General features: G+C 43.3%; 1 protein-coding gene across 1 annotated transcript in view; it reads left to right on the top strand.

The window, feature by feature from the left end:
• Positions 1–5,763: 5,763 nt before the first annotated feature.
• Positions 5,764–16,384, top strand: part of CTDSP1 (CTD small phosphatase 1) — a 31,613-nt gene continuing 20,992 nt past the window's right edge. Inside the window, exon 1 of the mRNA XM_077273199.1 lies at positions 5,764–6,083. Within this exon, the coding sequence (XP_077129314.1) occupies positions 6,017–6,083 (67 nt within the window). The 5' untranslated portion in view covers positions 5,764–6,016. The remainder of the gene's footprint in view (positions 6,084–16,384) is intronic.

The raw sequence follows: 16,384 nt of genomic DNA, 5'->3' as shown, positions 1-16,384 counted from the left end.
TTGTGATTGCGCCATAGATCTGATTCCTGGCAGTAAATTTCCAAAGGGTCGTTTGTTTAACTTATCTGTACCTGAACATGTTGCTATGCGAGAGTATATTAAGGAGTCCCTGGAAAAGGGACATATTCGTCCTTCTTTATCTCCTTTAGGAGCTGGTTTTTTCTTTGTATCTAAAAAGGATGGCTCTCTGAGGCCTTGTATTGATTATCGACTCCTGAATAAAATTACAGTCAAATATCAGTATCCGTTGCCTTTGCTGACTGATTTGTTTGCTCGCATAAGGGGGGCTAAGTGGTTCTCTAAGATTGATCTTCGTGGGGCGTATAATTTGGTGCGAATTAAGCAGGGGGATGAGTGGAAAACCGCATTTAATATGCCTGAGGGCCATTTTGAGTATTTAGTAATGCCTTTCGGCCTTTCTAATGCACCTTCAGTCTTTCAGTCCTTAATGCATGATATTTTCCGTGAATATTTGGATAAATTTATGATTGTGTACTTGGATGATATTTTGATTTTTTCTGATGACTGGGAGTCTCATGTTCAACAGGTCAGGAGGGTTTTTCAGGTTTTGCGGGAGAATTCTTTGTGTGTAAAGGGGTCAAAGTGTGTTTTTGGGGTTCAAAAGATTTCCTTTTTGGGGTACATTTTTTCCCCTTCTTCTATTGAGATGGACCCTGTCAAGGTTCGGGCTATTTGTGACTGGACGCAGCCTACTTCTCTTAAGAGTCTTCAGAAATTCTTGGGCTTTGCTAATTTTTATCGTCGATTTATAACTGGTTTTTCTGGCGTTGCTAAACCTCTGACGGATTTGACCAAAAAGGGTGCTGATGTTGCCAATTGGTCCCCTGCTGCTGTGGAGGCCTTTCGGGAGCTTAAGCGCCGCTTTTTGTCTGCCCCTGTGTTGCGTCAGCCTGATGTTACTCTTCCTTTTCAGGTTGAGGTCGATGCTTCCGAGATTGGAGCGGGGGCGGTTTTGTCGCAGAAAAGTTCCGACTGCTCAGTGATGAGACCTTGTGCGTTCTTTTCTCGAAAATTTTCGGCCGCCGAGCGAAACTATGATGTTGGTAATCGGGAGCTTTTGGCCATGAAGTGGGCATTTGAGGAGTGGCGTCATTGGCTTGAGGGTGCCAGACATCAGGTGGTAGTTTTGACTGATCACAAGAATCTGATTTATCTAGAGTCTGCCAGGCGCCTGAATCCTAGACAGGCACGATGGTCGTTGTTTTTTTCTCGGTTTAATTTTGTGGTTTCATACTTACCGGGTTCTAAAAATGTTAAGGCAGATGCTCTTTCTAGGAGTTTTGAGCCTGACTCTCCTGGGGATTCTGAACCTGCTGGTGTCCTTAAGGATGGGGTGGTTTTGTCTGCTGTCTCCCCAGATCTGCGACGTGCTTTGCAAGAATTTCAGGCGGATAGACCTGATCGTTGTCCGCCTGGTAGACTGTTTGTTCCTGATGATTGGACCAGTAGAGTCATCTCGGAAGTTCATTCTTCTTCGCTGGCAGGTCATCCTGGAATTTTTGGTACCAGAGATTTGGTGGCTAGATCCTTCTGGTGGCCTTCCCTGTCTCGGGATGTGCGTGTTTTTGTGCAGTCTTGTGATGTGTGTGCTCGGGCCAAGCCTTGTTGTTCTAGGGCTAGTGGGTTGTTGTTGCCCTTGCCTGTTCCGAAGAGGCCTTGGACGCACATCTCTATGGACTTTATTTCTGATCTCCCTGTTTCTCAGAAGATGTCTGTCATCTGGGTGGTGTGTGGCCGTTTTTCTAAAATGGTTCATTTGGTACCATTGCCTAAGTTGCCTTCCTCATCTGAGTTGGTCCCTCTATTTTTTCAAAATGTGGTTCGCTTGCATGGTATTCCAGAAAACATCGTTTCTGACAGGGGTACCCAGTTCGTGTCTAGATTTTGGCGGGCAGTCTGTGCCAGGTTGGGCATTGATTTGTCTTTTTCGTCTGCATTCCATCCTCAGACTAATGGCCAGACGGAGCGAACTAATCAAACTTTGGAGACTTATTTGAGGTGTTTTGTGTCTGCGGATCAGGATGACTGGGTTGCCTTTTTGCCGTTGGCAGAATTTGCTCTTAATAATCGGGCTAGTTCTGCCACTTTGGTTTCTCCTTTCTTTTGCAATTCAGGGTTTCATCCTCGTTTTTCATCTGGTCAGGTGGAATCTTCGGATTGTCCTGGAGTGGATGCGGTGGTGGATCGGTTGCATCAGATTTGGGGACAAGTGGTGGACAATTTGAAGTTGTCCCAGGAGAGGACTCAGCAGTTTGCTAACCGCCGTCGTCGTGTTGGTCCTCGCCTTCGTGTTGGGGACTTGGTGTGGTTGTCTTCCCGTTTTGTCCCTATGAGGGTTTCTTCTCCTAAGTTTAAGCCTCGGTTCATCGGTCCTTATAGGATTTTGGAGATACTTAACCCTGTGTCCTTTCGTTTGGACCTCCCGGCATCTTTCGCTATCCATAATGTATTCCATCGGTCGTTGTTGCGGAGATATGAGGTACCGGTGGTTCCTTCTACTGAACCTCCTGCTCCTGTGCTGGTGGAGGGTGAATTGGAGTACGTTGTAGAGAAGATCTTGGATTCCCGTATTTCCAGACGGAGACTTCAATATCTGGTTAAATGGAAGGGCTATGGTCAGGAAGATAATTCTTGGGTAACTGCCTCTGATGTTCATGCCTCGGATTTGGTTCGTGCCTTTCATAGGGCTCATCCAGATCGCCCTGGCGGTTCTCGTGAGGGTTCGGTGCCCCCTCCTTAAGGGGGGGGGTACTGTTGTGAATCCTCTTTTTGGGCTCCCCTGGTGGTTGCTGGTGGTACTGGTGACTTGTGTGTGCTTTGCTGTCTCAGTTCACCTGCTCCCATCAGTGTTTGGGAGTTTCCTATTTAGCCTTGCTCTCCAGTCATTTCCTTGCCGGTCATCATTGTAACCAGAGCCTTCGGTTGCATGTTCCTGCTACTAGTCTGCTGATCAGCTAAGTGGACTTTTGTCCTTTTGTTTTTGTATCTTTGTCCAGTTTGCAGTTTTTGTTATTCTCTGTAGCTGGAAGCTCTTGATGGCTGAAATTGCCACTCCTGTGTCATGAGTTGACACAGGAGTCTTAAAGTAATTTCAGGATGGTTTTTTGAAAGGGTTTTCAGTTGACCGTGAAGTCCTCTTTTGTATCCTTCTGCTATCTAGTAAGTGGACCTCTCTTTGCTAAATCTACTTTCATACTGTGTATGTCTTTTCCTCTTAACTCACCGTTATTACATGTGGGGGGCTGCTATCATCTTTTGGGGTATTTCCCTAGAGGTAAGCCAGGTCTGTTCCTTCCTCTACCAGGCGTAGTTAGTCCTCCGGCTGGCGCGTGGCATCTAGGAAGTCGTAGGTATGCTCCCTGGCTACTATTAGTTGTGTGGTAGATTTAGCTCACGGTCAGCTCGAGATTCCATCACCCAGAGCTCGTCCGTTATTTTTGTGTTCTTATGTTTCCCTGCCATTGGGAATCATGACACTCCTATGTACAAGAATATAACTACTATAATACTGCCCCCTATGTACAAGAATATAACTACTATAATACCGCCCCTATGTACAAGAATATAACTATTATAATACTGCTCCTATGCACAAGAATATAACTACTATAATACTGCCCCTATGTACAAGAATATAACTACTATAATACTGCCCCATATGTACAAGAATATAACTACTATAATACTGCTCCTATGTACAAGAATATAACTACTATAATACTGCTCCTATGTACAAGAATATAAGTACTATAATACTGCCCCTATGTACAAGAATATAACTACTATAATACTGCCCCTATGTACAAGAATATAACTACTATAATACTGCCCCTATGTACAAGAATATAACTACTATAATACTGCCCCTATATACAAGAATATAACTACTATAATACTGCCCCCTATGTACAAGAATATAACTACTATAATACTGCCTCTATGTACAAGAATATAACTACTATAATACTGCTCCCTATGTACAGGAATATAACTACTATAATACTGCCCCCATGTACATGAATATAACTACTATAATACTGCTCCTATGTACAGGAATATAACTACTATAATACTGCCCCCATGTACATGAATATAACTACTATAATACTGCCCCTATGTACAAGAATATAACTACTATAATACTGCCTCTACGTACAAGAATATAACTACTATAATACTGCCCCTATGTACATGTTTCCCCCTTTGATGTGAGCCTACTTTTTTCCCAGCACATTTTCAACAGCTGACATGTGCCGGAACAGTCACAGGTGGAATCATGATCCACCAGCGGCTGTTAAGCCGTTAAATGCCGCTGCCAAACTCTGACAGCGGCATTTAACGCACGCTTCTGGCAATTGCGCCGGAAATCCCGCCCATCGGTGACCCCGTCACTTGACCACGGATCACAGATGGGTCAGAATGACAACCAGAGGTCTCCTGCAGACCACTATGGTTGTCACTGCCAGATCGCTGAGCTCTGCCCGGTGGTCGGCACTTCTGCTACATACAGGTGATCTGATCATCGCCTGTATGTAGCAGAGCCGATCAGGTTATGGCAGCTTCTATTCTCCCATGGAGACTATTAAAGCATGCCAAAAGTGTAAAAAAATGTTTTAAAAAATATTTTAAAAATAAAAAAATATAAACGTTCAAATCACCCCCTTTCAAAATAAAACAATAAAAAAAAATCAAACATACACATATTTGGTATCGCCGCACTTAGAATCGCCAGATTTATCAATATGAAAAAAAGAATTAACCCAATCACTAAACTGCGTAACGAGAAAAAAAGTCAAGACACCAGAATTATGGTTTTTTTTCTCGCCTCAACATTGCTTTAAAATGCAATAACGGGCGATGAAAAGATCGTACCTGCACCAAAATGGCATCATTAGAACGTCAGCTCGGCACGCAGAAACCCGAGATCATGAAAAATACACTACAGGTCTCGGGAAAATGATGCAATTTTTCTTTTTTTTTAACAAACTTTGGATTTTTTTTTTCACCTTTTAAATAAAAAGGAACCTAGACATGTTTGGTGTCTACGAACTCGTAATGATCTGGAGAATCATAATGGCAGATCAGTTTTAGCATTTGGTGAACATGATAAGCAAAATTCCAAAAACAGTTTTTTTCCCTTTTTTTCTGTACACAATATGGTAAAAACAATGGTGACGTTCAAAAGTGCAAAAAAACAAGCCCTCACATGGACACATTGACTGAAAAATTAACAGGTTATGGCTCTGGGAACAAGGGGAGCAACAAACAAAAACGCAAAAAGGAAAAAAAGGTTCCGTCATGAAGGGGTTAATTGATTTATTATTGTCATTTTCTGTAAATAAAAGAATCTGTTGATGTATCCGTCTCTAGTGTTCGCTGTGCCTGCTTGGTCCCCCCGTAGGGTGATACTTCTTGATTTACATAGAGCTGACACTTTATTTTGTCGCTGACCATTGACATCTTGATTTAATGCTATAATATGGCCCCTGATTTCCAGCAGTCCTTTTCCAGACCCAGCGGTATCCGGAGGCTCTGGACCAGACACACCGTCACTGGCGTACAAGAGCTTCTGCAGCAGATGCGGCACACGTCCTCCCACCCGTGCAGTGACCCCGGGGTGAGGAAGGAATCAGCTCACTCCCCCTCATTCAATAACATTGTCTCAGGGTGAGCAGAGCGAGCGGCCCCCAGTGGGCGCTGGAGGTATCGCCGCTTTAATTGGGGTCCCTTGAAACCGCCTCTGGGTTCCATGTTTGTATCCGAGCTGTGAGCGGAGAACTCCATGTTGTAACAAAGTTTCCAGCAATCTCCCTTTTTTGTTTTTATTTTTTTTATTTCTTTTTTTTCTCCTTTCCCCCGCTCGGTGGCCGTCCCCTCCATGCCCTCCGTCCTCTCCTCTTCCCGCCCTGTATTCCTTAATTCTCCATCCAACCCCAAACCCAGAGGTAGGAAGAAGTGAGAGGAGTCCTGCAGGATCCAGATCCGGGGAGGTGTGATGGACAATCCGTCCATATTCACCCAGGTCAGCAGAGAAGATGTGAACTCCCCCCTGCAGGAGAAAGGTGAGTGCACGCGCGGCCCCCAAAATTACCCCTGGACGTGGGCAGGGTGGGGGCCCCCAATATTACCCCTGGACGTGTGCAGGGTGGGGGCCCCCAATATTACCCCTGGACGTGGGCAGGGTGGGGGCCCCTTATATTACCCCTGGACATGGGCAGGGTGGGGGGCCCCCAATAGTACCCCTGGACATGGGCAGGGTGGGGGCCCCCAATAGTACCCCTAGACGTGGGCAGGGTGTGGGTCCCCCAATAGTACCCCTGGACGTGGGCAGGGTGGGGGCCCCCAATAGTACCCCTGGACGTGGGCAGGGTGGGGGCCCCCAATATTACCCCTGGACGTGGGCAGGGTGTGGGTCCCCCAATAGTACCCCTGGACGTTGGCAGGGTGGGGGCCCCCAATAGTACCCCTGGACATGGGCAGGGTGGGGCCCCCAATATTACCCCTGGAGGTGGGCAGGGTGGGGGCCCCTTATATTATCCCTGGAGGTGGGCAGGGTGGGGGCCCCTTATATTACCCCTGGAGGTGGGCAGGGTGGGGGGCCTCCAATATTACCCCTGGACGTGGGCAGGGTGGGGGCCCCCAATAGTACCCCTGGACGTGGGCAGGGTGCAGGTCCCCCAATAGTACCCCTGGATGTGGGCAGGGTGGGGGCCCCCAATAGTACCCCTGGACGTGGGCATGGTGGGGGCCCCCAATAGTACCCCTGGATGTGGGCAGGGTGGGGGCCCCCAATATTACCCCTGGATGTGGGCAGGGTGGGGGCCCCCAATATTACCCCTGGACGTGGGCAGGGTGGGGGCCCCCAATAGTACCCCTGGACGTGGGCAGGGTGGGGGCCCCCAATAGTACCCCTGGACGTGGGCAGGGTGGGGACCCCCAATATTACCCCTGGAGATGGGCAGGGTGGGGGCCCCCAATATTACCCCTGGATGTGGGCAGGGTGGGGGCCCCCAATATTACCCCTGGACGTGGGCAGGGTGGGGGCTGCACAGCTCTCTGCTCACGTTCTTTATTAGGGCTCTTTTTTTCTTGTAGATGTTTTTTCCCTCTTTGAGTCTGTGTACCCTGTACTGAGCTGTGCCAGCCCCCCACCCCCATATTTTATCTGTGAACCCCAATATTTCAATAGACACCTGGGCATTGCAACCCTGCGTCTCCGAATTTCCTCTACACCCTGGCGTTGGAAGGGTTAATGGCTGTAGCAGGTGATACAGGGGGTTTGACAGATCAGGGGGCGGGGCAGGAATGTGTCACAGCCTGGACCCTCTCTGGTGACAGCCACTGAGCTGGGTCTACATCCTGGCACTTGTTGGGGTGCACAGGGGCCATTTGGGGTGAGAGCGGTGACCTCTGCAGGATCCAGGGTCAGCAGTGGCTGCAGGGTCAGCATTTAACCCTTGTTGACAGCTCAGCAGGATTGACCTCTGACCCTGGAGTGTCCCTGATCTCCCAGTGCCCCCGGATCAGATAAGGCACAAATCTTCCAGATTCTTCACTGGGACTGGCAGGAACTTGTTTAAACAGCAAATAATGGGAATAAGGACATTTTGGCATGTGGCCCATACATAGAGTCCCAGCAATGCCCACGTCCCGGGCCCCGCCATGACATATCCCGGGGCCCCGCCGTGGTGTTCCTGCGATTCCATATGTATTTGCTGTGGTGGTTTTTGGAGGTGCACGTGCAGCTGGGGGTCCTGGTGGTCACTAGCTCTGAGGACTGTTTGGCTTTTCACAGTCCTGATCCGCCGCACTCTACAGATGAAGCCTTTTGTTACTAAATTGAAAGCAGAATTGCTTTTCTTCAGAGCCTTCTTCTACAAGAACCGGAAAGTGAAAGTGTCACTGCTTGATTGTCAGCTCTTCAGTCCAGGAAATCTGAGACAAATAGTTAAGTGTTACTTCTAAGGTCACAGAGACAAAAGGCTTGAGATATTCGAGGTCCAAGTGATGGGGAAACTGCAATAATCAGCAAATTGCAACAGATTTTTCTCCCTCCCCATTGGGCTTTATATGTTTTCTGAAGTGGCAGCAAATCGCGATGATTCCAGCTGCCGGTCAGAATGAATAATGTAGGGACCCATAAGCCGCTCCTAGAGGTGTATGTGGATTATAAAGGCACATGAATAATACAAGCGGAGGATTTCCATCATCCATAAGGTCCCTGTGCCCGGGCAGCGCTTGTCTGCATCATTCAATCATATAGACTCATCGCGTTGTATCATCTACTAATTGGCGTTTACATTTTCAATGTCTCTTCAATTTCAGGAGAAAGTTTTATGCTCTCAGTATATGTAATATACACAGTGATGTGTTATGTACTCTACCCCTCACCCACCAAATGTCAAAACCCTACACCCCTCCCAATCAGCTGTTATCGCATTGGCACCAGTTAAATGCTCATTGTTCCCACAGTGACGGGAAGGACGCAGCGCCCATTGATACTAATGAATGTCCATTGATGCCAGAGATCCCCCAGCAAGACTCTCCTGCCCAATACGACAATGGGCGTGAAGAGTCACAACTGGGTACTGGGTGGTATACTGGCCAGCAAGTATCGTACATGCGTCTCCTGGAAAGTCATATTCCCCCCCGTGGTGTTGGCTCCTGGTTTTCTATACCCAGTTTTATTCTTGCACTGATGTTTGCTTGAGACCTCTGTGGGTTCAGTGACCTCCATAAGACAAGAAATTTGTAAAGATATGTTTATATTAACCCATCAGTGCCCCCCAGGGTCCACACATCTCATAGACAGGAACATGGCTCACAATACATGGTCTGTCCTGTTTCAGTCTTTAAACTTGGAACTTCCTACTGTCTGATCAGGATGTAAAAGGCCACAAAATCTTATCTATGGGAGGAAAATCACCGTGGTTTCTAACTGTCAGCAACCGATCTGATGCAACTAATGCCACTGACAGAACCACAATGTGACCTGGAGCGAGAATATGAGGTCTGTATACAAGACTGTCACACTAAGCAGAATAACATTTACACCTGCACTAACTACTATAATACCGCCCCTATGTACAAGACTATAGCTACTATAATACCTCCCCTATGTACAAGAATATAACTACTATAATACTGCTCCTATGTACAAGAATATAAATACTATAATACTGCCCCTATGTACAAGAATATAACTACTATAATACTGCCCCTATGTACAAGAATATAACTACTATAATACTGCACCTATGTACAAGAATATAACTACTATAATACTGCCCCTATGTACAAGAATATAACTACTATACTACTGCCCCTATATACAAGAATATAACTACAATAATACTGCTCCTATGTACAAGAATATAACTACTATAATACTGCCCCCTATGTACAAGAATATAACTACTATAATACTGCCCCTATATACAAGAATATAACTACTATAATAATGCCCCCTATGTACAAGAATATAACTACTATACTACTGCCCCTATATACAAGAATATAACTACAATAATACTGCTCCTATGTACAAGAATATAACTACTATAATACTGCCCCTTATGTACAAGAATATAACTACTATAATACTGCTCCTATGTACAAGAATATAACTACTATAATACTGCCCCTATGTACAAGAATATAACTACTATACTACTGCCGCTATATACAAGAATATAACTACAATAATACTGCTCCTATGTACAAGAATATAACTACTATAATACTGCCCCTATGTACAAGAATATAACTACTATAATACTGCCCCTATGTACAAGAATATAACTACTATACTACTGCCCCTATATACAAGAATATAACTACAATAATACTGCTCCTATGTACAAGAATATAACTACTATAATACTGCCCCTTATGTACAAGAATATAACTACTATAATACTGCTCCTATGTACAAGAATATAACTACTATAATACTGCCCCTATGTACAAGAATATAACTACTATACTACTGCCCCTATATACAAGAATATAACTACAATAATACTGCTCCTATGTACAAGAATATAACTACTATAATACTGCTCCTATGTACAAGAATATAACTACTATAATACTGCCCCTATGTACAAGAATATAACTACTATAATACTGCCCCTATGTACAAGAATATAACTACTATACTACTGCCCCTATATACAAGAATATAACTACAATAATACTGCTCCTATGTACAAGAATATAACTACTATAATACTGCCCCTATGTACAAGAATATAACTACTATAATACTGATCCTATGTACAAGAATATAACTACTATAATACTGCCTCCTATGTACAAGAATATAACTACTATAATAATGCCCCTATGTACAAGAATATAACTACTATAATACTGATCCTATGTACAAGAATATAACTACTATAATACTGCCCCTTATGTACAAGAATATAACTACTATAATACTGCTCCTATGTACAAGAATATAACTACTATAATACTGCTCCTATGTACAAGAATATAACTACTATAATACTGCCCCTATGTACAAGAATATAATTACTATAATACTGTCCCTATGTACAAGAATATAACTACTATAATACTGCTCCTATGTACAAGAATATAACTACTATAATACTGCTCCTATGTACAAGAATATAACTACTATAATACTGCCCCTTATGTACAAGAATATAACTACTATAATACTGCTCCTATGTACAAGAATATAACTACTATAATACTGCCCCTATGTACAAGAATATAACTACTATAATACTGCCCCTATGTACAAGAATATATCTACTATAATACTGCTCCTATATACAAGAATATAACTATTACACTGGTCAACAGCATTTTTGGTGCCAAAGATATTTCATCGAATTTGGGGTATTTTTGTGGTGCTGATTCTGAATATGTCATCAGTTTTGCCAGATTGGCTCAAGTTTTTGAGATTTTTGGTATCTTATTTATAGCACTTGTTGGTAAATGCGACGCATCATCTCATTAATTTCTTTGGATTAGTACTTGAACTGAGCAGTTCTCAATATAGTTTTGTGTTAATTAGTGTTCTAAAAGTTTGTACATAGCTTGATTTTTGCACTAACTTTATGTTGTTGTCTGTTTTCCAGTGAAAAGCATGAACTCATCAAGAAGAAGTTGTCTTAACGATCCAGACTCATTCTGTTACATTTGTGGTGAATACACACTGCCAAAACATAGAAGAAACATAACAGACTTCGTAAAAAAAGTGTATTTTGCCTATTTTGGGGTTATGCTTGGGGACCAAGACAAGTTTTGGGCACCACACATAGTGTGCAAAGCATGTATCGAATTATTATGAAAATGGAGCAAAGGACAAAGAAAAAGCTTCAAATTTGGTGTTCCAATGGTGTGGAGAGAGCCAAAAAATCATCATGCCCAAAACTTGTCTTGGTCCCCAAGCATAACCCCAAAATAGGCAAAATACACTTTTTTTTACGAAGTCTGTTATGTTTCTTCTATGTTTTGGCAGTGTGTATTCACCACAAATGTAACAGAATGAGTCTGGATCGTTAAGACAACTTCTTCTTGATGAGTTCATGCTTTTCACTGGAAAACAGACAACAACATAAAGTTAGTGCAAAAATCAAGCTATGAACAAACTTTTAGAACACTAATTAACACAAAACTATATTGAGAACTGCTCAGTTCAAGTACTAATCCAAAGAAATTAATGAGATGATGCGACGCATTTACCAACAAGTGCTATAAATAAGATACCAAAAATCTCAAAAACTTGAGCCAATCTGGCAAAACTGATGACATATTCAGAATCAGCACCCCAAAAATACCCCAAATTCATTAAAATATTTTGGACACCAGAAAAAATTTTTTTTTTTTGTTGACCTGTGTTATTTATTATTAAGTGTCATATATTCCATGGCGCTTTACATGTGAGGAGGGGTGTACATAATAAAAACAGGTACAATAATCTTAAACAATACAAGTCACGACTGGTACAGGAGGAGAGAGGACCCTGCCCGCGAGGGCTCACAGTCTACAAGGGATGGGTGAGGATACAGTAGGTGAGGATAGAGCTGATCGTGCAGCGGTTTGGTTGATCGGTGGTTACTGCAGGTTGTAGGCTTGTCGGAAGAGGTGGGTCTTCAGGTTCTTTTTGAAGGTTTCGATGGTAGGCGAGAGTCTGATGTGTTGTGGTAGAAGGTTCCAGAGTAGGGGTGATACGCGAGAGAAATCTTGTATACGATTGTGGGAAGAGGAGATAAGAGGGGAGTAGAGAAGGAGATCTTGTGAGGATCGGAGGTTGCGTGTAGGAAAGTACCGGGAGATGAGGTCACAGATGTATGGAGGAGACAGGTTGTGGATGGCTTTGTACGTCACGGTTAGGGTTTTGTACTGGAGTCTCTGGGCAATGGGGAGCCAGTGAAGGGATTGACAGAGGGGAGAGGCCGGGGAATAGCGGGGGGACAGGTGGATTAGTCGGGCAGCAGAGTTTAGAATAGATTGGAGGGGTGCGAGAGTGTTAGAGGGGAGGCCACAGAGCAGGAGGTTGCAGTAGTCAAGGCGAGAGATGATGAGGGCATGGACTAGGGTTTTTGCAGATTCTTGGTTTAGGAATGTACGGATCCGGGAAATATTTTTGAGTTGAAGACGGCAGGAGGAGGCAAGGGCTTGGATATGTGGTTTGAAGGAGAGATCAGCGTCAAGGATAACCCCGAGGCAGCGAGCTTGTGGGACTGGGGAGAGTGGGCAGCCATTTACTGTAATGGATAGGTTCGTTGGGGGGGTCGCGTGAGATGGGGGAAAGATGATGAATTCTGTTTTGTCCATGTTAAGTTTGAGAAATCTAGCGGAGAAGAAGGATGAAATAGTGGACAGACATTGAGGGATTCTGGTTAGTAGGGAGGTGATATCTGGTACAGAGATGTAGATCTGTGTGTCATCAGCATAGAGGTGATACTGAAAGCCATGATATTCTATGAGCTGTCCCAGGCCAAAGGTGTAAATGGAGAAGAGCAGGGGCCCCAGGACTGAACCTTGTGGGACTCCGACAGATAGGGGGCGAGGTGAGGAGGTGGTGTGTGAGTGGGAGACGCTGAATGTCCGGTCTGTTAGGTATGAGGAGATCCAGGATAGGGCCAAGTCTGTGATGCCAAGGGATGAGAGGGTCTGTAATAATAGGGAATGGTCCACTGTGTCAAAGGCAGCCGACAGGTCGAGGAGGAGGACAGAGTAGTGTCGCTTGCTCTTGGCGGTTAGGAGGTCATTGGTGACCTTAGTTAGGGCAGTTTCAGTGGAGTGGTGTAACCGGAAGCCAGATTGTAAGCGGTCAAAGAGGGAGCAAGAAGAGAGATGGGAGGACAGTTCAAGGTAGACGTGTTGTTCCAGTAGTTTTGAGGCATAAGGGAGAAGTGATATAGGGCGATAGCTAGATACAGAGGATGGGTCAAGAGAGGGTTTTTTGAGGATAGGTGTGATGGAGGCATGTTTAAAGCTTGAGGGGAAAACACCAGTTGTTAGTGATAGGTTGAAGAGATGGGTTAGGGTTGGGATGAAGACTGTGGTGAGGTTTGGGATGAAGTGGGAAGAGAGCGGGTCAAGTGCACAGGTGGTGAGATGCGATCTTGAGAGTAGAGTGGAGAGTTGATCTTCTGTAATGGTGGAGAAGTTGGTTTTGAAGGTGGAGGGCTGGGAAGTCGGGAGGAAGGGCTATCAGGCCACGTAGTATATAGGAGCCATGTAGTATATAGCAGACAAATACTACGTGGCCTGTGCTATATACATACATACATATTCTAGAATACTCGATGCGTTAATACAGGCCACGTAGTATATAACACAGCCCAAACAGCATAGTACACAGCCCACGTACTATATAACACAGCCCACGCAGTATATAGCAGCCACGCAGTATATAACACAGGCGACGTAGTATATAACACAGCCACGCAGTATATCACTCAGCCCACGCAATATATCACACTGCCCATGTAGTATATAGCACAGCCCACGTAGTATATAACACTGCCCATGTGGTATATAGCACAGCCCACGTAGTATATAACACTGCCCATGTAGTATATAGCACAGCCCACGCAGTATATCACACAGCCCACGTAGTATTTAGCAGTGTGGGCACCATATCCCTGTTAAAAAAAAATTATTAAAATAAAAAATAGTGATATACTCACCCGCCGGGATCCACCGAAGCTCTGGCTATTCGCGCGCGGCAGCCGCCATCTTCCGTTCCCAGGATGCATTGCAAAATTACCCAGAAGACTTAGCGGTCTCATGAGACCGCTAAGTCTTCTGGGTAATTTCGCAATGCATCTCTGGGAACGGAAGATGGCGGCAGGCGCAAGCACATCATCGGACGACGGAGGGTGAGAATAGCAGGTTTTTTGTTTTTTTATTATTTTTAACATTACATATTTTTACTATTGATGCTGCTTAGGCAGCATCAATAGTAAAAGTTGGGGACATACAGGGTTAATAGCAGCGGTAACGGAGTGCGTTACCCGCGGCATAATGCGATCCGTTACCGCTGGCATTAACACTGTGTGAGCGGTGACTGGAGGGGAGTATGCGGGCGCCGGGCAGGGGAGTAGGGAGGGACTAATCGGACTGTGCCCATCGCTGATTGGTCGCAGCAGCCATGACAGGCAGCTGGCGAGACCAATCAACGACGCGGGATTTCCATGACGTTAGTTGCAGACAGAAAGACGGAAGTACCCTTAGACAATTATATATATAGATAATACTGCCCCTTATGTACAAGAATATAACTACTATAATACTGCTCCTATGTACAAGAATATAACTACTATAATACTGCTCCTATGTACAAGAATATAACTACTATAATACTGCCCCTATGTACAAGAATATAACTACTATAATACTGCTCCTATGTACAAGAATATAACTACTATAATACTGCTCCTATGTACAAGAATATAACTACTATATTACTGCCCCTATGTACAAAAATATAACTACTATAATACTGCCCCTATGTACAAGAATATAACTACTATAATACTGCCCCTATGTACAAGAATATAACTACTATAATACTGCCCCTATGTACAAGAATATAACTACTATAATACTGCCCCTATGTGCAAGAATATAACTACTATAATACTGCCCCTTATGTACAAGAATATAACTACTATAATACTGCTCATATGTACAAGAATATAACTACTATAATACTGCCCCTATGTACAAGAATATAACTACTATAATACTGCCCCATGTACAAGAATATAACTGCTATAATATTGCCCCTATATACATGAATATAACTGCTATAATACTGCTATGTACAAGAATATAACTACTATAATACTGCTCCTAGGTACAAGAATATAACTACTATAATACTGCTCCTATGTACAAGAATATAACTACTATAATTCTGCTCCTATGTACAAGAATATAACTACTATAATACAGCCCCTTATGTACAAGAATATAACTACTATAATACTGCTCCTATGTACAAGAATATAACTACCATAATACAGCCCCCTATGTACAAGAATATAACTACTATAATACTGCCCCTATGTACAAGAATATAACTACTATAATACTGCCACTATGTACAAGAATATAACTACTATAATACTGCTCCTATGTACAAGCATATAACTACTATAATACTGCCCCTATGTACAAGAATATAACTACTATAATACTGCCCCCTATGTACAAGAATATAACTACTATAATACTGCACCTATGTACAAGAATATAACTACTATAATACTGCTCCTATGTACAAGAATATAACTACTATAATACAGCCCCTTATGTACAAGAATATAACTACTATAATACTGCTCCTATGTACAAGAATATAACTACTATAATACTGCCCCTATGTACAAGAATATAACTACTATAATACTGCCCCTATCTACAAGAATATAACTACTATAATACAGCCCCTTATGTACAAGAATATAACTACTATAATACTGCTCCTATGTACAAGAATATAACTACTATAATACTGCCCCTATGTACAAGAATATAACTACTATAATACTGCTCCTATGTACAAGAATATAACTACTATAATACTGCCCCTATGTACAAGAATATAACTACTATAATACTGCCCCTATCTACAAGAATATAACTACTATAATACTGCCCCCTATGTACAAGAATATAACTACTATAATACAGCCCCTTATGTACAAGAATATAACTACTATAATACAGCCCCTTATGTACAAGAATATAACTACTATAATACAGCCCCTTATGTACAAGAATATAACTACTATAATACTGCCCCTATGTACAAGAATATAACTACTATAATACTGCCCCTATGTACAAGAATATAACTACTATA

The sequence above is a fragment of the Ranitomeya variabilis genome, chromosome 7 (assembly GCF_051348905.1).
Source record: "Ranitomeya variabilis isolate aRanVar5 chromosome 7, aRanVar5.hap1, whole genome shotgun sequence".
Taxonomy (NCBI): domain Eukaryota; kingdom Metazoa; phylum Chordata; class Amphibia; order Anura; family Dendrobatidae; genus Ranitomeya; species Ranitomeya variabilis.
This window is presented reverse-complemented; position numbering and strand designations above follow the sequence as displayed.